The sequence below is a fragment of the Crocuta crocuta genome, unplaced genomic scaffold (assembly GCF_008692635.1).
Source record: "Crocuta crocuta isolate KB4526 unplaced genomic scaffold, BGI_CrCroc_1.0 scaffold32, whole genome shotgun sequence".
In the NCBI taxonomy this organism is placed as follows: Eukaryota; Metazoa; Chordata; class Mammalia; order Carnivora; family Hyaenidae; genus Crocuta; species Crocuta crocuta.
This window is the reverse complement of record NW_027529424.1, coordinates 709,345-735,260: the sequence shown is the minus strand read 5'-3', so window position 1 is coordinate 735,260 and position 25,916 is coordinate 709,345. Positions and strand designations below refer to the sequence as shown.

Here is a 25,916-nt window from a genome sequence, read left to right as displayed (position 1 = left end):
CCCCCCAGTCAGCTCAGCCTCCAGCCTCACTCCTGCTTGTCATGCAGCAAGGCTTGGAACAGCCTAGTAATTATTCTTGTCTCCATCCATCATCTTTCTCTACAGGCTTTTCCTCCACAGGCAACAAATATGCTCTTCTCTTCCTCATCTAGGAAAGTAAAACCCGACTTTAACGCTGTTACCCCCAAAAGCAAAGGCCTCCTCTCCTTCCACCCAACGCCCAGCGAGCTGGCTTTTACTCACAACACGCATTGCGCTCGCTAATGTCAATGGACAACTTTATAATCTGCAAACCCGTGACCACTTCTCCGCCTTCGCCCTCCCTGACCTCTTCACAATGGTCAACAGTGTTCACCGCCCCCGCCCAGGAACCCCTCCTGCTCGGCATTCGCGCCCCTGCGTTCTGGTCTCTGGTCTCTCCAGCGTCAGCCGGCTTTTCCTCTGCAAGTGCTTTTTTTTTTTTTTTTCTCCTCCTCCTACCTCCGGATGAAACAGTTCCTAAGGGGCTGCCTTCAGCTGCCTCCGCTGTTTCTGGGCTCTCTCCTCACTGACTCCCCTCCACGGTGGCCTTCCTGTCTGCCCTGATGTTCTTGTGAACCCCATGTCTGCATTTCCTCTCCCTTCCAGACACCTCCACCTGGATGCCTCACAGGTGCATCAACACGATCGCTTACTTTCTCTCCCACTTAACATCCCCTCCCCTGTTCTGCTCCACACGCAGCTTTGCTTCCCTGTCGTTCTGTGCTTTCACTCCCTGCCAGGACTGGCCGATCTGCTCCCAACAACATTTCCAGCATCATCTTCTCCTCCTTCTCTGCCCCCACCCTACATTACCCTGCCTTCCCCCTTGCCTTGACTATGCTCCAGCCCGATCCCTTTCTCCCACTTCATCTACGGACACGCTGACTTTTCTAAAGTCACTCCGGTCACATCCTTCTCTGCCCAGAGACCTTCAATGGATCTCCACCACTTAGCAAATTAATGATGGCAGTGACAGTTACACACCAGTGTAGACGTCCGTTACTACGATTCTCATCCTGTAAGTGACATGTAGAGTTCAATGCTTTAGAATGTGCAATGTTCTATATACATTATTTCACTTACTGTTTACAACAATCCTGGGAAGGAAGAACCTCTCCGCTTTATGAGTGAGGAAAGCTGAAGCCCAGAGAGGCCAAGTGACTTGTCCACAGGCAACTGTTAGTAAGACACAGAAGGGAATTCTTGCCATCCTGACTTCGGTTCCCCTCCTAGCTCACACACCTACCTCGGAAGAGAGGCTGGACTTCCTGCCAATTGGCTCTCACCCCCTGGCCACGCGGGACTGCACTGCCCTCTGCTTCCACACATGTTCGGGTCTCTTCTCCACAGTCTCTACCTGCACATCCCACACATCATCCAAGATGTGACTTTAATGCCACCTCTTCTGCGGAGACGTTCTTGGTCGCACCCCAGCCTCTAAACACTACGTGTATCTTTCTCCAGCACTGATCTCACTGGCCCCGGACGAGGTTTATCTGTGAACGTGCACATCTCCCTAATCAGAGGCACTCCGACAACAGAACACGGGGCAGTGGAGCCACTCAACTCTACTTTTCAGTCCTTCTTCTCCCACCTTCTAGTTGAGTGACTTTGGGCTTCGGGTTGTTTATCTTTCAAACGGGTGTGAATCACACGTGTCTCATAGTAGGGTTGCTGTGATGCCTAGACCAGAACACACACGTATGATGCCCAGCAGTGCCTCCCGGGGTGTGGCAGGTCCTGGACGAACATGAATTTCCCATCTCCTCTCCCTTGCAGACCTGTCCTGTTTGAAAGACGATGGAGATGCGAGTAGAAGCTGAAGGAGGAAGGTGGTTATGAGGGCTTCTCCTGGAATAGCAGCCTGGGGTTTTGGGAGCTGAGGGGGAGCCTCAGGAGAACTACAGAGGGAGGGAGGCATGAGGAGGAGATAAGAGGTGGGCCCTGTGCGGGAGGAGGAGCTCACGGTCAGGAGGGACCACAGCAGGCACATCAGGAGGGCCGTGAGAAGTCACCAAGCCATCTGCCTCTGGTGGCCTCTCTTCTCCATGCAAGGTCATTGGTAGGAGGAGGGGTAGGGAGGTAGGCGGGGCAGGGATGAGGGGGGCGGGCCTTGCAGCAGTGCCCCGGGGGACCAGAGGGAGAGGGTGGTGAGAGTGTGGCCATGAGCAATGGAGCATCTTCAAGATACCTTCTTATATATGTCCTCACAGACAGAGTCGACAAGATGCCCCACTTCTGAGGCAGCATGAACGTCAGCTGGACGCTGTGGGAGCCGGAGCCGCAGGCCAACTGCCAGTCCAACTGCCCCAGATTTCAACAACACTATCATTACCATCCATATCTTGGAATTAATAATCTTGAGATTTATTATTTTTTAAATGTTTATTTATTTTTGAGAGAGAGACAGAGACAGAGAGTGAGCAGGGGAGGGGCAGAGAGAGAGGGAAACACAGGATCTGAAGCAGGCTCTAGGCTCTGAGCTGTCAGCACAGAGCCCAACATGGGGTTTGAACTCATGAACCACAATATCATGACCTGAGCCGAAGTCAGACGCTTAACTGACTGAGCTACCCAAGCACCCCTCAAAGAAAATAATTCTTATAAAATAATCTGTAACTATTCTCTCTTGTTATTTGCTCCCCATCTCATCGCAAAGTCTGAATGCAATTTGCAAGCACTCTGTGACAAGGAGCACATTTTCAGATACAGCCTATGGTGCAGAAAAACTTTAGAGTTAACCAATTACTAAGTTGGCCCTTCCCCTTCACCACATGGTTATCATAAGGCTGTTCCAGGATTTCTTTATAAAATAATGTCATCAATAAAAACACGATCATTTCCTTACTTTTTAAATGAAAGTCGACTGCCAAGGCCAGTACCAATGGATATGAGCATTTATCATGCATGTCCAGTGTCTGAAGCTAGTCTGGTGAGAGAGTAGTTTTTGGGTGTGTATGGCCAGAATGTAACTAAATACCATACTTACAGAGAAGAAAATAAGTGGGCAGTCTTTTTATTTTTCTAGGAAAACTTTCATTTCCCATGAGTTTATTCCATTTTACTTGGGTGTAAACATTTCAAAACAAAAACTGTCACCTAAAGCATGAATCATCTAACCAATGAGAACGATGGGGTGCCTGCCCCTCCTCTCCTGCTTTCATCTCCACCCAGTGACCTTCATTCTTCCAAAGCTTTCACTTTAGTGTCACATAAAACCTAATGACGGGCATCATCACCCAACACCAGGGACATAACGTGTGAGGCTTAACCACTGAACTGTCATCGTGCTACCTACCTTTTCTCAGAAGCCTCTGACACATTATAACATCTGAGCGACACACTAGAATTCAAAGGCTTCTAGTACCTACATTTCTGATCAGGGAAGAACTGATTTTTTTCTCCTCTGAATCCACTAAATAAATAAATAAATAAATGCACCTACACTTGACCAGTCTGAGAACAAAAATTTAATATAACTTTTATTTTATTTTTTAATTTTTTTAATGTTTTATTTATTTCAGAGAGAGAAAGAGAGAGAGAGAGGAGAGAGAGAGGCAGCATGAGCAGGGGAGGGTCAGAGAGAGAGGGAAATACAGAATCTGAAGCAGGCTCCAGGCTCTGAGCTGGCTGTCAGCACAGAGCCCGATGCAGGGCTCAAACCCATGAACTGTGAGATCATGACCTGAGCCAAAGTTGGACGCTTAACCAACTGAGCCACCCAGGCGCCCCTTAACATAACTTTTATAAATTCAGTTGTATATTAATTGTATAGAACAGACCTGCAAAGACCAAAAATTATCTACTTATGGCTTTCTTTTCAACTGGCAAGAAAACATGAAACAACATCATAGAGTATTATTATTGTCCTGTCTCAACTCTGCTGAGGCAAGGCAAAATACAAGTAACACGGATTAAATTCATGAACTGGGATAACTTAAAAAATTAACAAAATTTCTGTCCTTTTAAAAAGCTGGAATGCAAAAAAGATTTTAGGAAGGGAGAGATGGTTCCCAGTTCTTGGTTCTACGCAGGTGGGAATGAGAGTGAATACGGTAAGAGTAACAAAAACTACCTGAATGATTTATGCCCTTATGATAGGACCATGCTTCTTACTCCTTAGAGAAAGAGCTCTTCAAGTTCTCTTACTGTGTGTGTGCGCATGCGTGCGTGTGTGTGAGTCTGTGTGAACTACGCTCTTCTCAGAAGCCACAACAAAGGAAATAATAGATCAGGGCGTGGGCAATCTACATAGGAAGTTCAAAAAGCACTGGTTATTTAGACATGAAAAAAATTTTATTTATTCAATCATTCAATGAATTGCTCATTGAATACTTATCATATGGCAAGTGTAAGGCCAGTCTCTGGGCAGGTTTTAAGATGAAGATGACATACTTCTTTGTTGGGAGCCATTCTGAACTCACTAGTCGAGAAAACTCCTTGTGAGGTTAAGGCAAGTTTGCACGGTCTCTTGCCGTCAGGTGACGACCAGTATCCACCCCCACTCAATTATTTCTGCTTGAGCACCGACCCCCAAGGCACTGTGGTGATTGGTATTGGGAGTGACTTGTCCCCTTATTCCGGCCCTGGTATGATGACTGCACCTTGTGAAGGAACTTACTGTGGCAACTTCTTCTTTGTGATTATGGGAACAGACATTGTATCTCCAGCAGGTCCTGTTTTCCTCCATACTTTCCCTTGACCTATAAACAGGCTAATGACCCTTAGTTATAAAAGATTGACTTTTACGTGTACAATTCTGTTTCTACTACTGCGTTAGTCCAAGAGGTTCATACAGCTCAACATGTAAATCAACTAACCAAAAATGTTTCTCATGCCCTAGCTATTCAAGAAATCATAGACAAAAAACTAGACACAAAGGTAAATGCACTCAAAGAGGCTATTCTATGTATTGGAAATGAGCTAAACTCTTTAAAGGTACGGTTGGATCTCTGGTACCATAAGGAATATAACCGGACAATTAAGTCTGGCCCAGAGACAAAGAGCTTAATTTAGAGGTAAGCAACAGATAAGGGCAGAACATCAGTTACTACATATACCTTTGCTAACTGGTGATGTAAAGCCATGCCTTCCCTAAGGCTTACATTCCACAAACACCTTCCCTTACACTGGCAGGTGTGATGAGGATGGATAAGAATAGTTAAAACATAAACCCAAATACAAAGGCTGACACATTTAGGGGCCCCCTGGTATTTATGCATTTAGTATCAAATCAAAAAGTTATTAAACAGCTCAAATACATTCTTCTTCTTGTGAGTCAGAATGACTCCTAGACTATCTTAACCTATGACTTAATCTTAGGTTACTGACTTAAACAAATGTGCATGTTATCCTGTTTTTCATTAAGAACACCCTGTTATTTTCTTAGTTGTAAGATTTACTCAACCTCACTATAATTGGGGCAGTTCTGCAAGAATACTTCTGTAAAACCTGTTTCTGTACACTTTCCAAAGCATCTTATCACAGAGAATTAACCATTGTAAAAATTCCATTTTCTGATGCCATGTTATCATTTGACCTATAAATAAAGACATCAAAACCGGCAGGACAGAGATGACTGCCTGGTGATCAGAAAGAATCCTGGGGCTCTCTCACTCTCTCTGGCCGACATCATCCATCCTTCAGGGACCCCATGGACTGGCTGGAGCTGGACTTCGGCACTTCTTGCCTTCAGATTTTATAATTTTAGCTGGGGAGATAAGGTATACTACCAAACACGGTAGGAAGGGAGGTATCATAATAAGATATACAAACCTCAGCTGGAGGGTTTTAATCTACCCTGCTTACTGATAAGGACTTAAGGGGCCTTAAGGGAGGCAGGGGTATGTCAGAATACAAAGACAGGAGCCAGAGGGCATGGAAACTCCAGGAGCACTTGGTTCTGGGCTCAGGGCAGCTCTGGGCAACACAACAAGAGTCTAGATTTCACTTGCATGCAGTGCCATTGACCTTGACTCCACTAATCCCCAGGCAGCTTCTCTCTGATCTACCACCACTTGGCTCCCTTCTCTTACTCACACTTTCTCTCCTCTTCTTCTTCTTCTTCTTTTAAAGTTTATTTATTTTTGAGAGCAGGCAAGCATGAGCAGTGGAGGGGCAGAGAGAGGAAGAGAGAGAGAGAGAGAGAGAGAGAGAGAGAGAGAATCCCAAGTAGGCTCCCTGCTGTCCGCACAGAGCCTGATGCAGGGCTCAAACCCATAAGCCATGAGATCACAACCTGAGCTGAAATCAAGAGTTGGATGCTTAACTGACCAAGCCCCCCAGGCACCTGACTTTCTCTTCTCTTCTGGCCTGGGCTTGTAGGTGGCCCAGCAAGGCCACAGACCCGCTGTCTTCAAAACCACTCAGCGGAGATTCTCACCTCTTCTGGGTTCTTAGCTTGATCCCAGTAAAAGGAAGAGAAAGAAGAACTGATGGCTCCAGATTTTCTCTTCTAGCTGGGTCCCAGCCCCGGGCCACACTGTGGACTGCTTACCCCTGGGTCAGGGGTCACGTGATATAAGCCCCTCGGCGGCAGAGGCTGGAGGGCAAGGCACATGCATGAACCACATCTCTGGGGAAGATGCAGAAAAGACCTGGAGTAGGGGGCCCTGAAGCTGGTCTTGATGTCCAAGAAGGGCCTGAAGACAGATGGGAAGGTGGAATGGGATACCCCAGATGGAAAACAGCAAAGGAAATAAAGTTACGCTAGAAAACGAAACCTGAGGGAGAAGACCCTGTGGAAGGGAGGCTGAGGCCAGATCATAACGTTGGTATGTGCTGTGTAAGGGGACTGGGTTTTATTCTACGGTAACGGTGGGGGGGGGTGGGAACTGAGGGGTGTGAAATAACTGTAGCTCTGCCCTCAGACGATTCCTCTGGCAGTTCCGTGCAACAGGGACACAAGAGGGGAAGTCTGGTTAGTCTTGGGTCCAGCTCCAATCCTGACTCTCAGTCTAGAGACGGGAGCATCAGGTGGGGGCTACTGCATGGTCCAGGTGGAGACTGAGCAGGACCTGAGTCAGTGCAGCAGCCGTGGCCACGCCAGTGAGCAACACGTGGGCAGCAGAGAGGATGCGAGTGCGTGAAAGCACAGAGCATCGTGTGACATCCCTCAGGGTACGGGGCCCCGGCTCGCTGTACCCCTATTCGACTCATGGAACACAAGAAGGGGAGACGAAGGTCATGCACAACATGAGGAGAAGGGAACTCCTCATGGACGGCGCGTGACATGGGTGCTGAGATCCTTCAAGAGCCCCCTCACGGTCACTAGAGGAGACGATCAGGTCTCAGGGCTGCGGGTGACAGTGAGGAGCAGGGTGGGTGGTGACAGGTGGTGTGGCAGCCACAGTGGGGGTAAAGTGTGGCCCCCGCAACAGACCCTGTGGGCTGCCGAGTGACCTTGTCACCAACACCTTGCTGAGTGTAGTGTGGCTCCCAGGGAGAGAGGGGCTGAGAAGGGGTCAAACATGTGGTATAATGGATGTCAAAGGTGCCTGGTCCACAATGAGAACTGTAGGGTCTAAGAAGTATGCATGGAGGCATCGGGGTGCAGAGAGCCTGCTTGTGGGAACACGTGTCTAGATACTACAATCTTGCCCCTTCTTACCAATACTCACCTTCCAGGTAACTGCATGGCTGCGAGGCTCAGGGCCAGGGGACTGCCCAGCTCTGAGTCTAAGCATTTGGGACTTTATTCCAAGTACAACGGGAAAACCATTGAAGAGTGGCAGCAAGGTGACTTGGTCACTCTAGCAGTGCGAAGACTGGATTATGGGTTGGCAAGGGCAGGAAACAGACAGCCAATTAAAAACCTACTGCAGCTCTCCAGCGGGAAATGGAGCCTGGATTCATGTGGTGGTGACCCAGCTGGAGAGAAGCAGCTATGCCGAGAACCAGGCTGTGAGGACAGAGAAGTCAGGTTAGTTCCTAGGGTTTGGCCTGACCGCTTAAGTACCACGTTTGTACCATCTATGGAGATGGAAAGTTGGACACATTCCGAGTTCTGTGTGTACAGGTTAAGTCTGAGACGCCTATTAGACATCCAAGTGCAGATGTCAAATACGCAGCCAGCTCTGGGCCTCCATCTCAGCGAGTCTGGGCCGGGCGTGAGAGATTGGGAGTTATCCGTGTCTAGACAGCATGAAAGCAGGGGCCCATGAGACCTTGTATGGAGGGTACCGGGAAGGAGAAACGTAGGCCCAGACGGTCTCTGGACTGTCCAGAGAAGCGACCAAGAGGAGAAAGAAAATCAAGGCATGAGGTTATGGAAGACAGAAGACTCTCAACAAAGAGCTAACAGTCCTCCCTGTTGGATGCTGTGGAGGCATCCAGGGAAAGGCACAGAGACGTGTCCTCAGACCGGGGACACACAGGGCTCGTAGGAGACTCGGACAAAGCAGTCTGAATGGAGCAATGAGGCAGGACAGCAGCTTGCAATGTGCAGAACAGGGAAAGAGAGGTGAGGAAGCAGGAAGGAAGAGTGTGCAGACGTCCTTCCAGAAGACAGACCCAGGGCGGTGGTGAGGGACAGGCATAGTCGCGGAAGCATTAGAGAGGCGCAAACTTTAACATCTGCCCACCACCGACAAGAACGTGGTGAGGGAAAACTTCTGGAAGCCCTAAGGAAGAGAAGAGACGAGGTACTGAGCACAAACAGAAGGACCCGGAAGTAACGGAGCAGGACACTCCTAGTACAGCCAGGAACGGGGAGCGAGTCTGTGGATTTGCTGGAGAGGGGGGGCGGTGAGGGTTCTCAGCTTCTCAGTGAAGCATGCAGAGACGTGAGGAGAGGAGACAGCGGATGGGTGTGTGAGTGAACACACAGGAAGCCAGCAGGTAGGGAAGAGGGTGTGAAAATCATCTGGGAGACTCCGAGAACAAATGACGAGGAAGTGGCTCCAGGGCTGATGCCCATTTGAGGTCTGTGGTCATGAACCTGACGTGCGAGCAGCCGGGCAACTGCCGGCGAGGTTTCCTCCAGCCTCACACAGCTGCGCCCAGGTGGCCACAAGCGGCTCCGGTCAACCAGGGCCAGGGTTCTTCGGTCAAGGATGGCAGAGGGGAGGGGAGCGGCTCTGCGGGGAGTGTCTGCAAGGGAACGATTCTGACGAAGGGCCACGGTTGGTAGGCTGGGCAGGGAGGCAATCCTGTGGGTAGGGACATGGTGGATCAAGGCTCTGGAGCCCTCAGGGGCGTGCGAACCACGGCCACAGGGTGAGAGGAGAGTGTGGGGGCTGGGCTTGGACCGGGTGCATTTGCTGGAATGATGAGGCCTAAGGCAGGACTGCAGAAGTGGGTCACTGACGTGGGACAGAAAAGCACACTCCCACCAGGGGGCACATCTATAGGGATGTGGGTGATGGGGGGGCAGAGGCAGAGCACCCCTGGGGTGCAAGAGCAGCCGGGGCACCAGGGGGCATCCTCCATATGGAGGCTCACATTCCCGAGAAAGAATTCTAGGAGCATCGTGAACCTGGGAACGAGTTGCTAATATCATTGGTCCAGGAGGAGAGCTGACCCAGATGCTGGTGGCCAGTGGTCTAGCCAGCCTCCGAGGATCAGAAGGGATGGAAGGAGGAAGGAGACAAAGGCCGTGAGCACAGCCCACATGAGAAGGCTGCAGGGAAGGCTGTGTCTCAGGGACATTTCTGACCAGGAAGGGGGGCGGTGCTCGGAGAAGAGGTGGAAGGGCATTTGCTGCAGCCATATTGGTGCCTAGTGGACACAGGGTGAGGGCTGGGGAAGGCAGTGGGGGTTGGGCTCTATTGGACAAGGTCTCTTTCTGGTCTGTACCTCGTGGCCTAGCGCCTCTCCATTTATTTATTTAATATTTACTTTTATTTATTTATTTTTGTTTATTTTGAGAATGAGAGAGAACACAAGTGGGGAGGGGCAGACAGACAGAGAGAGAGAGAGAATCCCAAGCAGGCTCTGCACTGTTAGCATAGAGCCTGATGCAGGGCTCGAACTCATGAACTGTGAGATCATGACTTGATCTGAAATCAAGAGTCAGACGCTTAACTGACAAGCCACCCAGGTGCCCCTCCTCTACATCTATCTATCAAGGCCCATTGGCAGGTCCACACCGCAGAAGCCCAGGGGACTGGCTACTTGAGAACTTTTTCCCAAAGGGTTTGCTGATAGACCAACATCTCAGAAAAGGATGAGCAATTCACAGAAAGCAGAAGTAAAAGGGAACAAGGAAAGAGAACAGCTAGTAAGAGAGGAAATGAAGACTAACTCTGAGGACAAGGTAGGGGAAGGGCCAGTTAAGAGGAAGAGCAAGTGATGGAAATTATGGTGGTGCGGTCTTTCGAACAATGTGTAACTTATGGTAGATGGTCAGTTTTTTTTTTTTCTTAGAGTGCAGACTGTCCAAATACATTTCTTTGAGGGGCACCATAATCAATTAGCTACTACCAGAGATCCCTGTGGGTTAAACTTTTTTTTTCAAGTTTACTTATTTTGAGAGAAACCGAGAGAGCAGGGGAGAGGCAGAGAGAGGGAGAGAGAGCATCTCATGCAGGCTCCACACTATTAGTGCAGAGCCTGGCACGGGGCCTTGAATTCACCAACAGTGAGATCATGACCTCAGCCAAAATCAAGAGTCGGACGCTTAACCAACTGAGCCACCCAGGTGCCCCAGTAGCTAGTTTTTTAAATAAATCAAAACATGCAAGGCTGAGAAAGAAAACAACAGATCTTTTAAAAAATTTATTTAAATCCAAGTGAGTTCACATATAGCATAACACTGGTTTTAGAAGTAGAATTTAGTGATTCCTCACATCACTTACCCAGTGCTCATCCCAACAAGTGCCCTCCTTAATGCCCATCATCCATTTAGCCCATCCCCCCCCAGCAATCCTCAGTTTGTTCTCTGTATTTAAGAGTCTCTTGGGGACGCCCAGGTGGCTCAGTCGGTTAAGCGTCTGACTTCGGTTCAGGGCATGATCTCATGGTTCATAAGTTTGAGCCCCACATCAGGCTCTGCTGACAGCTCAGAGCCTGGAGCCTGCTTCAGATTCTGTCTCCCTCTCTCTCTCTCTGCCCCTCCCCTGCTCACACTCTGTCTCTCCTTCTCTCTCTCTCAATAATAAACATTAAAAAGAGTCTCTTATGGTTTGTCTCCCTCTCTGTGAAAAAACGGATCTAAAGCATATCTAAAAAGAAAACAATATACAGCTGTTGTGACAAGTTGGTCGCGCTCCCGCATTTAATTGCTCTGTGCCAGTCCCCTGCCGCATGGGCACACAGCACAGCCCTGATGACAAGAAGCAGAGTCCCAACCAGCCTGGGTCTGAGGAGCTGGCAGGCCACGCGTGCACCTTTCCTCAGGAAATGCAAAGTAGGTATCAAACTCCACAGCTTCCAGAAGTCAGGTTCAGGTGATCCTGTTTGCTATCTGAAGAGCTGCAGTCAGCTCTAAATTATACTTGGAGTATCCTCACCTACAGACATAATCTTGACGTAAATGTGACGTAAATGTGCTCACTTGACATAAGTGAGCACAGTCTGTCTGTATCCAGTCAATTACAATCATTCAATCCAATCAATTACAACCATTCAACTCTTGCTATTATTTTCCACTGGGCTACATTCTGATAAAGACCAAAATTGTGATACAGATCACTGTGGTCTTTAGCAGAATGTAGTCCAGTTGAAACAATAACAAGACACTAAAGATTTGTCTCTCAGTGACGAACATGAGAAGGAAGCATAATCATTCCCTTATTTTCGGAAAACCACGGTCACACATCCCCATGTTTACTGTAGCCTCATTTACAAGAGCCAAGACGTGAAAACAGCCTAAGTGTCCATCAATGGATCAATGGATCCAGAAAATGTGATCTACAGTGGAATATGATTCAGTCGTAAAAAAGAAAGAAATTCTGCCGTTTGTGACAACATGGTTGAACCTGGAGGGCATTATGCTAAGTGACATAAGCCAGACAGAGAAAGACACTGCATGGTCTCCCTTCTATGTGGAATTAAAAAAAACCTGAACTCAGAAATGGTAGTTGCCTGAGGTGGGGGTTGGGGGATATGGGTGAAGGGTCTCAAAAGAAACAAATATCCACTTATAGGAAAAGAAGTCCTGGGAATGTCATGTACATGCTGATGACTGTAGTTAATAATACTGTAGTGTATATTTGCAAGTTGCTGAGAGAGTAGATCTTAGAAGTTCTCATTACAAGAAAAAAAATTTGTAGCTATGTGTGGTGACTGGTGTTGACTAGGCTTATGGTGTTGATCATTTTGCAATATACATATAATTGGAATTATCAGGCTGTATGCCTATAAGGAATACAGTGTTATATGGTAATTATAATGGCTGCACGCTCACTTCTGCAAAGTCTCCACAGACACCCAAAAAGGAATAAATGGGGGCACCTGGGTGGCTCAGTCGGTTAAGCGTCCGACTTTGGCTCAGGTCATGATCTGAGTTCATGAGTTCAAGCCCCATGTCTGGCTCTGTGCTGACAGCTCAGGGCCTGGAGCCTGCTTCAGATTCTGTGTCTCCCCCTCTCTCTGTTCCTCCCCTGCTCATGCTCATGCTCCGTCTCTGTCTCTCTCTCAGAAATAAAATAAACATTAAAAAATTTTTAAAAAAAGGAATAAATGAGTTCACCTCATTTGCAAATGGCACAGGAATGTGGTTAGGTAGAGAATGATTCGTGTCAAATGGTATTAAAATGAAGTAAATAGGGGCGCCTGGGTGGCTTAGTTGGTTGAGCGTCCGACTTTCGCTTAGGTCATGATCTCACTGTTCGTGGGTTCAGGCCCCGTGTCAGGTTCTGTGCTGACTGCCAGCTCAGAGCCTGGAGCCTGTTTCAGTCTGTGACTCCCTCTCTCTCTGACCCTCCCCTGCTCACGCTGTCTCTCTCTCTCTCCTAGAAATAAATAAAACATTTAAAAAAATAAAATAAAATGAAGTAAATAAAAAAAATTAACCTGATGGAACACTAAGAGCCAGGAAAAATAGCACTCTCTGGCTCATGATTTAGATGAAAGGGACTGATTTTGGCACAGATACATCTGACATAAGCATTCTTCCCATTTCTAACCCCACCACCGACTCAAGGAAATCCCTCTCAAGTCTTTTGTACCAGTGTCTTGGCAGAAAAAGTTAGATCTGCAAGTACGGTCACATGTACATACACCAGCACAGGTTCAGCTAGGTTGAGAAAATGAGGGACAAGACAGAGAAGAAGACCACACTTGAAGGCTATGAACCCCTCTTCCTTTGTTTTTTAAGCGGGGGGGATTCTGTTTTATTGTGTTCAAAAACACATACCATCTTATTTACCACCTTAACCATTTCCAAGCGTACAGCTTAGGAGTGTGAAGTACATTATCATGCAAAAGATCTCTGGATCCTTTCCACAGTGAAAACGGAAACTCTACCTCCTTGAATATTTATGAACCTTTGCTCAGTGAGGCTCAGGTGGGGTCTTGGGCTCTGAACCCATGAGGTGAATATTCTCAACTTTGGAGAAGAAAGAGAAATGTGGTCTGGACAGAGTGGTGAAGTTCCTTTTTTATTCTCCCACACAGTTAAAGGCTGGCCCTAAAACAAACAAGATCACAGCCAGGGGATAGTTTAACCAAAGTTCAAGTGTCTGTGCACTCACACAGACAACATACATTGTGTCCAGCTCTGGGTAAATTCACTGTCATCGCCATATGACAAGAAGCTGTCTTACAACAGGATTTTAGTGGCTGGCCCCAAAGTTAGTCACTTTTCTTATTCAATATTCAACATACCTTGGAATCCTGAGACTATCTGGACGACATCTTCATACACCATTAGAGTCGCGGATCGTTCTGGAAGCAGGCCCAGGCTCAGTGAAGAAAATACTGCAGAAATAAAAATGGACATAAGGGAATTCTGACATTTAAGTCAAAATGCCCACTCCAATCTTGGGGTACTCTGCATTCTTTGTATTCTGATTTCAAATCAGCCAACAATATTAATTTTTAGCATTGTTATATAATAAGAAATATACTTGGTTTCTGCTCCCGGTTCCTGACACAGAGCTCCTAAATCCTTATAATTTCCTTGGTGGTAGGAGCATCTTTGGTTCTAATGAGGCAACTCTGGGTGGGCTCATGGATGGGGGCTGGTCACCAGAAAGACCAAGCTGTAAATAGAAGCTTGGAACTTTCAGCCTCACCCCTCTATCCTCTAGGGAGAGGAGAGGGGCTAGAGATTAAGTTCATAATCAATCATGCCTACGTGATGAAGCCTCCATGAAAATTCCAAAAGTACAGGGTTTGGGGAGTTTCCAGGTTGGTGAACGCATCTATGTGCCAGGAGGGTGGCACAGCTCAACTCCATGGGGACAGAAGCTGCCAGCCACACGCAGGACCCTTCTGGACAGACAAGTCTGTTCACCTCTTCATCTGGTAGCTCTTCCATATCCTTTATGATATCTCTTATGATAAACTGGCAAATGTAAATAAATGTTTTCTGGAGTTCTGTGAGCCACTATACCAAATAACTGAACCCAAAAGGGGTCGTAGGCACCCGATTCATAGTCGGTTACCAGAAACACAGGTGATACCCTGGGAGTCTGGTCTGAATCGGGGGGATGGGGAATCAGGGAAGAGTCTTGCAGGACTGTGCCCTTAACCTGTGGGGTCTGCACTAGCTCTGGGTAGTTAAGGTTAGAACTGAACTGAATTGTAGGACACTGAGTTGGCGTCCAGAGAGTTGGAGAATTGGTTGGTTTGAGAAAAAGCCCCATTCATTTGGTGTCAGAGTGTTGTGAGAAGAGAGAAGGGAACATTTTTGTTTTCATTTAAGTCTGATTAGCAAGAGACTTTCCAATTGCCACGGGAATACTGCAATCTCTCATATAATAACTGCTTACACTGCAACAGTCACTAGTTTCTATTCACTAGAAGATTTTTTGTTTTGTTTTGCTGTTTTAATTTTTATAAATGTTTTTAAAATTTATTTCTGAGAGAGAGAGACAGCACGAGCAGGGGAGAGTCAGAGAGAGCGGGAGACAGAGAATCTGAAGACAAGCTCCAGGCTCTGAGCTGTCAGCACAGAGCCCAACGCGGGGCTCAAACCCACAAACTGCGAGATCATCACCTGAGCCAAAGCTGGACGCTTAACCGACTGGGCCACCCAGGCGCCCCTCACTAGAAGTTTTTAGTAGAGATTCTGAATCTCTTCACATATATATTAAAGTTTATTTACTTATTTGGGGGGGGAGGGGCAGAGAGAGAGACAGAGGGAGAGAGAGAATCTCAAGCAGGTTTGGTGCTGTCAATGCAGAGCCTGACACAGGGCTTGAACTCACGAACCATGAGATCATGATCTGAGCTGAAGTCAGACACTTAACTGACTGAGCCACACTGGCGCCCCTTCACATTAGGGATATATTAAATTACACATTATATGAATGGAAAATATATAAAGTTAGGTATTAACATTAAAAAAAGACTTTAAAAATATGTGCTTAGGTTAACATATGCCATGTGGTAGAAGAACATTCCCTCCTATTCTGGAAACTAATAAGATGAGAGAACTTGTGCTATTTTAAAAATTCTTGCTTAAGGACCCAGACTTCCAACTACAAAATTCACAAAGCCTATAAGTTTCTGGACAGGATGTGAATCCAAGAGAAAACAAATAAAATGTATTATGGAATAATAATACTCACGAAGGTCACTGAACCCTTAGTAACATGTCAGAAATTACTCTAAGTGCTTTAACTTTGGTAATTTATTTAAATCGCAAAACAACCCTATGAAATAGATTTTTTTTTTAAATTTTTATTTAATGTTTATTTATTCTTGAGAGAGACACAGTGCAAGTGGGGAAGGGGCAGAGAGAGAGGGAGACATAGAATCTGAAGCAGGCTCCAGGCTCCAAGCTGTCAGCACAGAACCTGACTTGGGGCTCAAACTCACAAACCACCAGATCGTGACCTGAGCTGAAGTCGGATGCTTAACCGACTGAGCTACTCAGGTGCCCATATGAAATAGATATTAACTCGTCCATTTGACAGATAAGGAAACAGGCTTATAGATAAGGAATTAACTTGTCCAAAATCCCAAAGCTGATAAATACTAAATGCAGGACTTGAACTTGAACTCTGGTGTCTGTCCTCAACTGCTATGTGACACAAACTCAAAATCAGAGACCCCCTGGACTTTATCCTATCCAAGTTTAAAGATGAGGAAATCAAGGTCTAGAGAGGTAAAGTGACTTTCTGGGAAATGATCAGGGGCCAGAAACATCAAGTGCTAAGAACACCTATTACTTAGCACCACTGCTCTTAATAGTGCCAGAGGGGACCATTGAGCTGGCCCTGGACATGACCTCTCTTCATATACCCTCTACAGTCAACTTATTTAGCTGCCATTATATACGAGGCCCAGTGCTGGACACGGGCAACAGATCGACGCTGGGGGTAGAACGTGCCTACGAGGCTCTACATTTGAAGAGAACTGGGACACAGAAGTAGCCACTCAATGAGTGGATGGTGACCATGAGCATCAATAAGAATGCACCTTGTGGGGCACCTGGGTGGCTCAGCTGGTTGAGCATCTGACTTCAGGTCCGGCCTTCATCTCGAGGTTCATGAGTTTGAGTCCCATGTTGTGCTCTGTGCTGACAGCTTCAGACCCTCTATCCCCTTTTCTCTGCCCCTCCCCCACTCATACTCTCTCTCAAGAGTAAATAAAATGTTGAGGTGCCTGGGTGGCTCAGTTGGTTAAGCATTTGACTTCAGCCCAANTCTGCCCCTCCCCCACTCATACTCTCTCTCAAGAGTAAATAAAATGTTGAGGTGCCTGGGTGGCTCAGTCGGTTAAGCATTTGACTTCAGCCCAAGTCATGATCTCACAGTTTGTGGGTTCAAGCCCCGTGTTGGGCTCTGTGCTGACAGCTCAGAGCCTGGAACCTGCTTCAGATTCTGTGTTTCCCTCTCTCTGTGCTCCTTCCCTGCTCATGGTCTATCTCTATTTCAAAAGTGAATGTTAAAAAAAAAAATAAAAAAAGAATAAATAAAATGTTAAAAAAAAGAATGCCAAATTAGTTTCCACATAACACTCAGTGCTCATCCCCATAAGTGTCCTCCTCTATGCCCATTCCCCCCTCCCCCCCACATCCATCAGTCCTCAGTTTTTGTCAGCATTCAAGAGTCTCTCACAAAATGAATTACCTTCTATTAGTTTGGGGCTCTGAATTTATATAAGATAATTTTTTTTTAAATGGTGGCCATGTTTTAGTCACTGACATATGTTATTTTGTGAGTTTCTTTTCTTTTAAATTTAACTTTCAATATATCAAGATAGAGGCATCAGACTCAAGAAATTCAAATAAATAAAATGAAATAAACACAATTTCTAAACATTTTTGAAAAAAAAAAAAGAATGCATCTTGGTGCTGTGGAAACAATCTGGTGATTTCTCAAAATATCACACACAGAGTTGCCATATGACCCAGCAATTCCACTTCTAGGTATAGACCCAAGAGAACTGAGAATACATGTTTGCACGAGAACTTATACGTGAATGTGCATGGCAGCATGAGTGATAGTAGCCAACAAATGGAAACACCCCCAAATCCACCAACCAATGAACAGGATAAAAAAAATGTGGTCCATCCATATAATGGAGCATCATTCATCCATGAAAAGGAAGAATGTACTGATTCAGGCTGCAACATGGTTGGACCATGAAAATGTTATGTGAAGTGAAAGTTGGCAGGTATGGGGCGCCTGGGGGGCTCAGCTGGTTAAGCGTCCCATCCCGACTCTTGATTTCGGCTCAGGTCCTTTTCTCACGGTTCAGGGATCAAGCTGTGTGTTGCGCTTTACGCTGACAGTGCGGAGCCTGATTGGGATTCTCTCTCTCCGTCTTTCCACCTCTCCCCTAATTCGTGCACGTTCTCTTTCTCTCAAAATAAATAAACATTAAAAGAAAAAGATGTCAGAAACAAAAGGTTACATATCGTAAAGTTACATTTATCTGCCATGTTCAGAACAGGCCAACCACAGAGATGGAGAGGAGGTCGGGGTTGCCAGGGCCTGGGCGGAGTGGGTAACAGTAAGTCGACTGTAATGGGTCTGAAGTTTTTTTCAGGGGTTCACAAAATATTCTGAGATTAGTCAGTGGTGATGGTTGTATCATCTTGTGAACTGCACACTTCAAAATGGTGAATTTAATGGTATGTGAATTATTATTTAAAATACAAAAACAGGAAAAAAGAAATAAAAGAATTCGTCTGAGAAGTTCAAAGTTGGGAGAAAAATCCACACCAGGCTGGGGTACGCATGATCAGGGAATGCATGTGAGCCAGGACTAGAGTGGGGAGCCCTAATTTGGATAAATCCTTCACAACCACTTCAAAGGTACACCTGACCTTCTTTAACACTGACGCCTTCAGCCAATGGCAGTGAGTACCTAATGGCCCGGAAGAAAGGGTCACTGTAGCGATACTGCCTGCATGGGCCGCCCTGCCCCATTGGAGAATTCACACGCATCCTGAGCGGTGTTTCCTGGGCCCTGAGAAGCTCCGTGCTGACTGGGTGGGGAACTCTGAGCTCCGAAATCACCTGCGATCAGTCTCTCGAGATATGCGTGACCATCGCGGGGTGTTCTGTAAACACTTCTAACTAAAACACTCGGTACTTCCATAATAACGCATCTGCTCCAGCGAACTTTCCCAGACTTTATTTTCTAGGGGACGGAAAAACGGTCTTTTGTGACTGAGTGCTGAGTGGCAGAGCAGACGCCACAGGGGCTTCCTGGAGCAGGACGGAAGGGACTGCCCGCCTTAAATCGACTGAGTGCCCCGGGAGGGCAGGAGGTGGCAGAGAGACTCTCGGATGCCCAGCAGAGAGGAGATGCTCACGGACGTCTGGGGATTCTTATCTTACCAGATAGATGTTTGGTTTTTGGTAAGGAGAGAGAAAGGAACACCTAACTCGACCTGGGAGAGTCAGGGAGACTTCATGGAGCAGAAAAGAGCCAGGCTGGGCACTGAGGACAGAAGACGACCTTGCTAAGAAAATGTCAGTAAAGGAATAACAGTGCAGACACACAGGGTGGGCAAAACGTCAGTTCACAAGAGAGGTAACAAACTGCCTAGGCGTCTAGACCATGAGATGTGTAAGGGAGAAGCAGCTAGGGGAGGAGCGTCTAATTGTATATTATATATACAGTCTTTTAATTTTAATGTTTCTTTATTTTTGAGAGAGAGAGACACACACAGAGCATGAGCAGGGGAGGGGCAGAGGGAGAGGGAGACACAGATTCCAAAGCAGGCTCCAGGCTCTTAGCTGCCAGCACAGAGCCCGACACGGGGCTCGAACCCGTGAACTGTGAGATCATGACCTGAGCCGAAGTTGGACACTTAACGAACTGAGCCACCCAGGTGCCCTTGAACTGCATTGTATATAGCTGAATTTGTTTCATTTGCTTGCTCTCCTTATGCTGGGCTTGCCCCCTCCAATCTACACTTCCTCCCTTGAAAGGACAAAACCAACACCTTCTCCAGGAACTACTGTCAAGGACGAAAAAAAGAAATCTATTCCAACATCTCTAGAGGGTGCACATGCAAACAAAACCATGTGTGCGTGTGTAGCGAAGAAAGCATTTTTTAGTTTTAAAGTTTCATCATATTTTAGGGGAGGCTTCCTACTTTTCTCTATTCCTTGCCCAGTTATCTGCAATACCAACAGCATTATCTTTTTATATTTAAAAAATTATTTATTTATTATTATTTGAGAGAGAGAGAGAAAATAATCAAAGACATGGTGGGTCCCTGAAAGTTATTTAGTCTAGTTAATATGGTTTTAGAAATAAGGAACGTGGGTTTGGAAAGCCGTGATGGGACCCCAGATGAGGCAGCTGGGGGTGGGCAGGGCAGGAACCCATGTGTCTTGATGCCTAGTTCCAATCTCTTCCAATTAAACTACATCATTCCCATTATTTCACTCACTTAAGAAAATGATGATTGTAGAAGTGGTTGCTTTTTCTCCAATAATCATATTAACAAAGTCAAAACAAATGCAATTAAAGTATGATCATGTTAACAAAGTCAAAACAAATGTAATTAAACTACAGTGAATGTTCATTATTTGTGGAATTGGGATTTGCAAATGTGCCCACTTGCTAAAATTTATAAATAAATAGACCCCAATAATCAATCCTCAAGATGCTTTCTTATGTTTTTTAATGTTTATTTATTTTTGAGAGAGAGAGAGAGAGGATCTGAAGCGGGCTCTGTGCTGATGGAGAGCCCGATGCAGGGCTCGAACTCACAAACCACGAGATCACCCCCGAGCTGAAGTTAGAGGCTTAACTGACTGAGCCACCCAGGCACCCACATGATGTATTCTATGTGCAAGTATGGAAAGGTCAAAAATCCGAGTCTTGGATGCACACATTCCCAGCTGAGGTCGGACAAGGCGACGCTCTGCATTTTCCTTTCAGCTCTCATATTGCAAGCATCCTCTGGCGATCTATTTAGTGCCAAGTTTTTCATATTCCTGTGTTTCTTTTCAGGATTTTGCCATTTAACATGGCCCCAGGGCAGAACGCTGACGTGCTGTCTAGTGTTCCTAACTGTAGGAAGGCTGGGAGGTGCTCATGGGAAAACTATATGCTAGATAAGCTTTGTTCAAGCATGAGTTACGGAGCTGTTGGCCAGGAGTTCCATGTTTATGAACCAATGGTATATATTAAATAACATGTCTTTAAATACCCCACATAAACCAAGGGGATGCATTGCTTGTCTGGTGAAAATGTTATGACAGGAGGCTCACAGGACCCTAACCCTGAATTTTCCCTAGAGCCAGTGGCTCAGTATCGACTCAGCCAGTACCCGTGGAGACTTCATAGAACCAACTGCTATTACATGTGCAGCCGCCCTTCCAGCAAAGGTGGAATTGTGGTATCTGGATACCATCTAATCTTCCCCTGTTCCCAGTGATTTCCCAGTGTGAAAAATGGAGGCGGTCGAACATTTTCTTCATGTATCATTCAGTCAAGATCATCTTCCTATTCTGTGAGGCTTCTCTGGTTCTGTCCCAGGCCTGCCCCCCATGCTTCAGTGAGTTCGTGGTTCCCAACGATGCTAATGACCACACCTCTACCTCCAAACCTCTTGAATACCCTCAAGTCATTTCAAACTAAAGGCTGAACACCCTTGTGTCCAAGAGGCAGCCCAAATCCAATCTCCCCTGCTCTAAACTCATCAACTATGACCCCAGCACTCTTTCTTTCCCTCCCATCTCCCCCACCCCCAATAACATCTGCATCCACGTCTGCCTGAGCCCCAAGCCGGGGGAGAGGATGCACTCTCTCCCAGTGGGGGAGAGAGAAGGGGGCCTCTTTGAACTTAGCTGCATCAATTGAGTCAACTTTAGGGACCGCGGAGCAGGTGGGTCTCTCAACTCCACTGCCCATCTGTTCTATCGGCTCCGTCACCAGCTAGAAACGCGAGATCCAACTTACAGTTCTTCTATTTTGTCCTTTCCCTTAACTCTCTCCCATCTGTTCCCCGAGGCTTTCTGCATTTTGCCTGCTAAATATTTCTCCGGTTTATCCCCTCTGCTCTGAGATTTTTCCAAATGATCTCTCTCCTCAGTTGTATCTATATCAAATCTGCTTTCCATAGCTCCAGAGAAGTGTAGTGAATGCTTTTTATCTGTAAGTATCAGGGGGTGGGGGTGGGGAGTTACTTGTTAAAGTGCAGACTTCTGGATCAATGTCACTAGGCTGAATGGGTGAGTCCTGGAACCTATTTTTTACGGCACCTTCTGATACTAACATCTATTCACCCTCCAGACTCAGCTCCCCTCCCGCCCCCTCCAGGAAGTCTTCATTCCCTCTCCTAGGGTGACCAGCTCTCCGCCCCCACCCCCTACGTACATAGACACACAAGCATCTCCTTGGACGGGACTGACTTCTGCGATTGACTACGTAACTCCCAAACTACGTTACAAACTCTTGCAGGGGCAAGTTCTCTGTCTCTAGATCTGTATTCTCAGGGGCCAGAGAAGTTCCAGGGCACATAGTAGGTGCTTAATAAATGTAAACTGAACTATAGAGAACTTTGTGAATGAGGGTAGATGCCAGGGCTCTATGAGACAGGTGCAGCCACACTTGGCTGTACCATGTGTCCCCAGAGGCAGTGGGGACCCTGATGGAGTGTGTCCCGGGGTGCGGTGGCAGACAGGAGCACTGACACTGATATTTTGCTAGCCACTGTGCTATTTCTTGAGCCCCTACTATGGTTCAGGCCCTGTAAGGTAGTTTATGTCTGTTAGCTGCTTTTTAAAAAATGTTTGTTTATTTTTGAGATAGAGAGCACCAGTCAGGGTGGGGCAGAGAGAGGGAGACATGAACTCATGAACCGTGAGATCATGACCTGAGCTGAAGTTGGATGCTCGGCTGACTGAGCCACCCAGGTGCCCCTGTTAACTGCTTTTTAATCAGAGTGACTCTACCAGGTGGTATCAGCTCCATTTTACAGAGTCTGGCAATGAAGGCAGAGGGCGCAAGCACAGCCTAGGCACCAGAGCCAGGTCAGCAGGTTGGTTTCCAGACTCCAGCGCTCAGCCACTCCTTGTCCCGCACATCATCTTGGTGCCAACAGATCATGTGGTCGAGGCAGTGGCTGGATCCTGAGGTGAGGGGACAGAGGCGGGACCATGTCCAGCTCCCTACCTACCCTGTCCAGAGCTCAGTCTGGGTCAGGTACTGTCCTTGTTCGTCGTGGGAGACCAACGTTTTGAAGCGGTGAATAGTAATTTAAAACTGATTTATGATAACAAACGTGTGTCTGGTCTTCTACACCTGTAGAATTTCCCAAGTGATAAGAGCCATGAAAGTGACTTCTGTTATCATGACAGGTCCCTTTCAATGCAGCTTTAGCTAATGAGGTGACTTTTGGAAAGTCCCTAGATAAGCTAAGGGGTGGGGCTGGTTGAGGAGAACCAATCAAGTGATGAAGGGCTAGAACTTTCAGCTCCTCCCCTTTGACCACGGGGAGGGCAGAGTGGCTGGAGGTGGAATCAATCACCAGTGGACAATGAGTGGATCAGTCCTGACTATGTAATGAAGCCTCTATACAAACCCAGTGGGATGGGGTTCAGGGAGCTTCCAGCTTGGTGCACCCAGAGGTGCTGAGAGGTGAGAAGGCATGGAAACTCTGAGCCTTTCCTACATAACTTGCCCATATCGTCTCCTCTATCTGGCTGTTCTTTTTTTTAAAATTTTGATTGATTGATTGATTGATTGATTGATTTAATTTCTGAGAGAGAGAGAGACAGACAGTATGAGCAGGGGAGGGTCAGAGAGAGAGAGGGACACACAGTATCTGAAGCAGGCTCCAGGCTCTGAGCTAGCTGTCAGCACAGAGCCTGACGTGGGGCTCGAACCCATGAGATCATGACCTGAGCCAAAGTCGGACGCTTAACCGACTGAGCCACCTAGGCGCCCTGGCTGTTCTTTTAATAGCCTTTGTAATAGACCAGTGATCTCATAAGTTAACTGTGTCAAAGCAAAACAAAACAAAACAAAAAAACACGAAAAACCCACAGTCCCAAAATGGCATCACTTAGGCCAAGTCACCAAACTGGAACTTAATACCTAACCTACCTGCAGTTTCAATGTCCCCCAGAAATTCACTTTTAACTGGGTCAGTCAGGAATTTTTTGGTCAGCATCCGTGAGGTCATCTGTCACATGCACCCTCTCCATTCCCCCTCAAGAGAAGACTAGGTGGGCACCTAATACGCTCCCCTCCCCTTCCCCCTATGGGAAATTGACCTTGCCTGAAGCAATGCTTTCTAATCTTTTGCTAATAACTCCACCCTGCCCATGAAAACCTTCCCTTTTGTTCAACTCCTTGAAACTCCCCTGTACTTGCCGGATGGATGCTGCCTGACTGATGAATCACTTAATAAAGCCAAACAGACCTTCAAATGTACTTGGCTGACTTTTGTTTTTTAACAACCGTTTTACCTGAGTTCAGTGAGCCACTCTAGCCAACGAGTAGAACCGAGGAGGGGGTGGGGAACCTCTGATCTATATAGTGAGGGAGTCACGTGGGACTGAGCCCTTAACCTGTGGGATCCAATGCTCTCTCCAGGTACACCGTGTCAGAACTGAGCTCAACTGAAGGATGCCCAGCGGATGTCTGAGAATCTGAGAACTGCTGGGTGTATGGAAAAAAACCCACACGGCTGTGACCAGAAGTGCCAGAAGTGAGCAAGAGCATTGAGGAGACAGAGAAGTGTGTTTTCCCTTAGCAGGTGAGAAGGAGGAAAGGAGAAACACAGTATCCCCATCATCCCCTGCCTCTCTGGCCAGCGTGACTCTCGGGCCGTGAAGCAGGAGGAAGCTCCCTTCCAGAACACCGCCCCAATCAACAAGGGACCCACCAGGATGCTGAGGCAATGGGGAGAAACTCTATAGTTTTTGATTCTGTTGTGTATAAACCAAGGGAGGGCCCCACCTCCTTCATACAGGACCTTACTTTTCCTTCCCATGAGAGGACCCAACAAGTAAAGCAAACACTAAACCCCTATTTTCCTTTTTTTTTTTTTTTGGCAGTAGAGGGCGATCATTTTCTTTTTTTCTTTCTTTTTTTAAAATATAATTTGTTGTCAAATTGGCTAACATACAGTGTACAGTGTGCTCTTGGTTTAGGGGGAAGATTCCCCTGCTTCATCGCTCACATACAACACCCAGGGCTCATCCCAACAAGTGCCCTCCGCAGTGCCCATCACCCTTTCCCCCTCTCCCTTGTCTGCCCCCCCATCAACCCTCAGTTTGTTCTCTGTATTAAGAGTCTCTTGTGTAAACCACTATTTTCAAAATCGCTTGTGCGCCCGACTCCAGCACAAGCCAGTCCCACGAGCCGTGCATCGCAGAAAGGTCGGGCCAGCCTTACCAGGTAACCGGATTGGCTTCCACGGGGCAGAGTTTGGCACGTAGGCGTGCTTCGTGGCGGTGACGATCAGCTGACTGCCCAGCTTATACTGGAACTTGATGAAGGCGACGCCATCCGTGCCCGACGTGCCAGAGGCAACGGAGACCTGGTTGGTGAAAATCTCGATGAGCGCATCTGAGACGGGCTGGTGGGTGCTGGCGTCACTGACGTGGACCTTCAGCGTAACCTCTGGAGTAAGGAAAAGGCAACAAAGAATGGCTGCTCTTACCTGGGCCACCTCAACAACGAGGCTGCCCTCGCTGCTCAGAGTGGAGAGGGGGCTGTGCTAGGAAAATCTAGATCTACATTCAAAACATGAGTCCTTGTAGCCAGGGAACATTTTCTTGTTGGAGATCCTTTTTTTGACTTCCATGATTTCCTCCCCCCACCCCTGCCCCAAGCCAGTGCATGTCACAGACTGCCTTTGGCTTTGCTCTTCCCTGCTCACACCAACAAATCACTGAGAGAACAATCCTCTGCCTTTAGGACACTGCGTGACAAACACAGTACTCGTTTATCCTTCCCAGCGTTGCCAGCAAACAGGCTCAAACAGAGCTGGGGCTGCTTCAGAAGGACCCTGGGCTCTGAAAGAGTTGCACCCAGTGTCTTCAACAGCCCTGCTGAACGTGCACGGGAGGCGGCCAGGATCGCTGTGCTGGTGGTCATGAACACCAGACGGAAAAGCACCCCAAACTGTCTTAAAAAGGTGGGCCTGCAGGCTGGGAAAGAAGCTTCCAGGAAGAAAAAAAAAGAGTAAACATTTGAAAAGATAGAGGAACCTGAGGTAGCAACAGAGGCAAACCCAGATCATGAATGTGGCGGGTATATGGATCCAGATGCACGTTAAAAACCCAAAATGGAATGAATGGCTTTCATTCATTCATGCCAGAGACGTTTGTTGAGCTGCTACTCTGGGCCTAGAACTGTGA

The 25,916-nt window shown here is 47.1% G+C and overlaps 1 protein-coding gene across 1 annotated transcript in view; it reads right to left on the bottom strand.

The window, feature by feature from the left end:
* The window catches only part of FAM171A1 (family with sequence similarity 171 member A1), an 80,141-nt gene that overhangs the window by 39,842 nt on the left and 14,383 nt on the right, over positions 1-25,916 (bottom strand). The window contains exons 2-3 of the mRNA XM_077758403.1: positions 24,949-25,176; positions 13,789-13,881 (exon numbers count right to left, since the gene is read on the bottom strand). Coding sequence (XP_077614529.1) covers positions 13,789-13,881; positions 24,949-25,176 — 321 coding nt within the window. The remainder of the gene's footprint in view (positions 1-13,788; positions 13,882-24,948; positions 25,177-25,916) is intronic.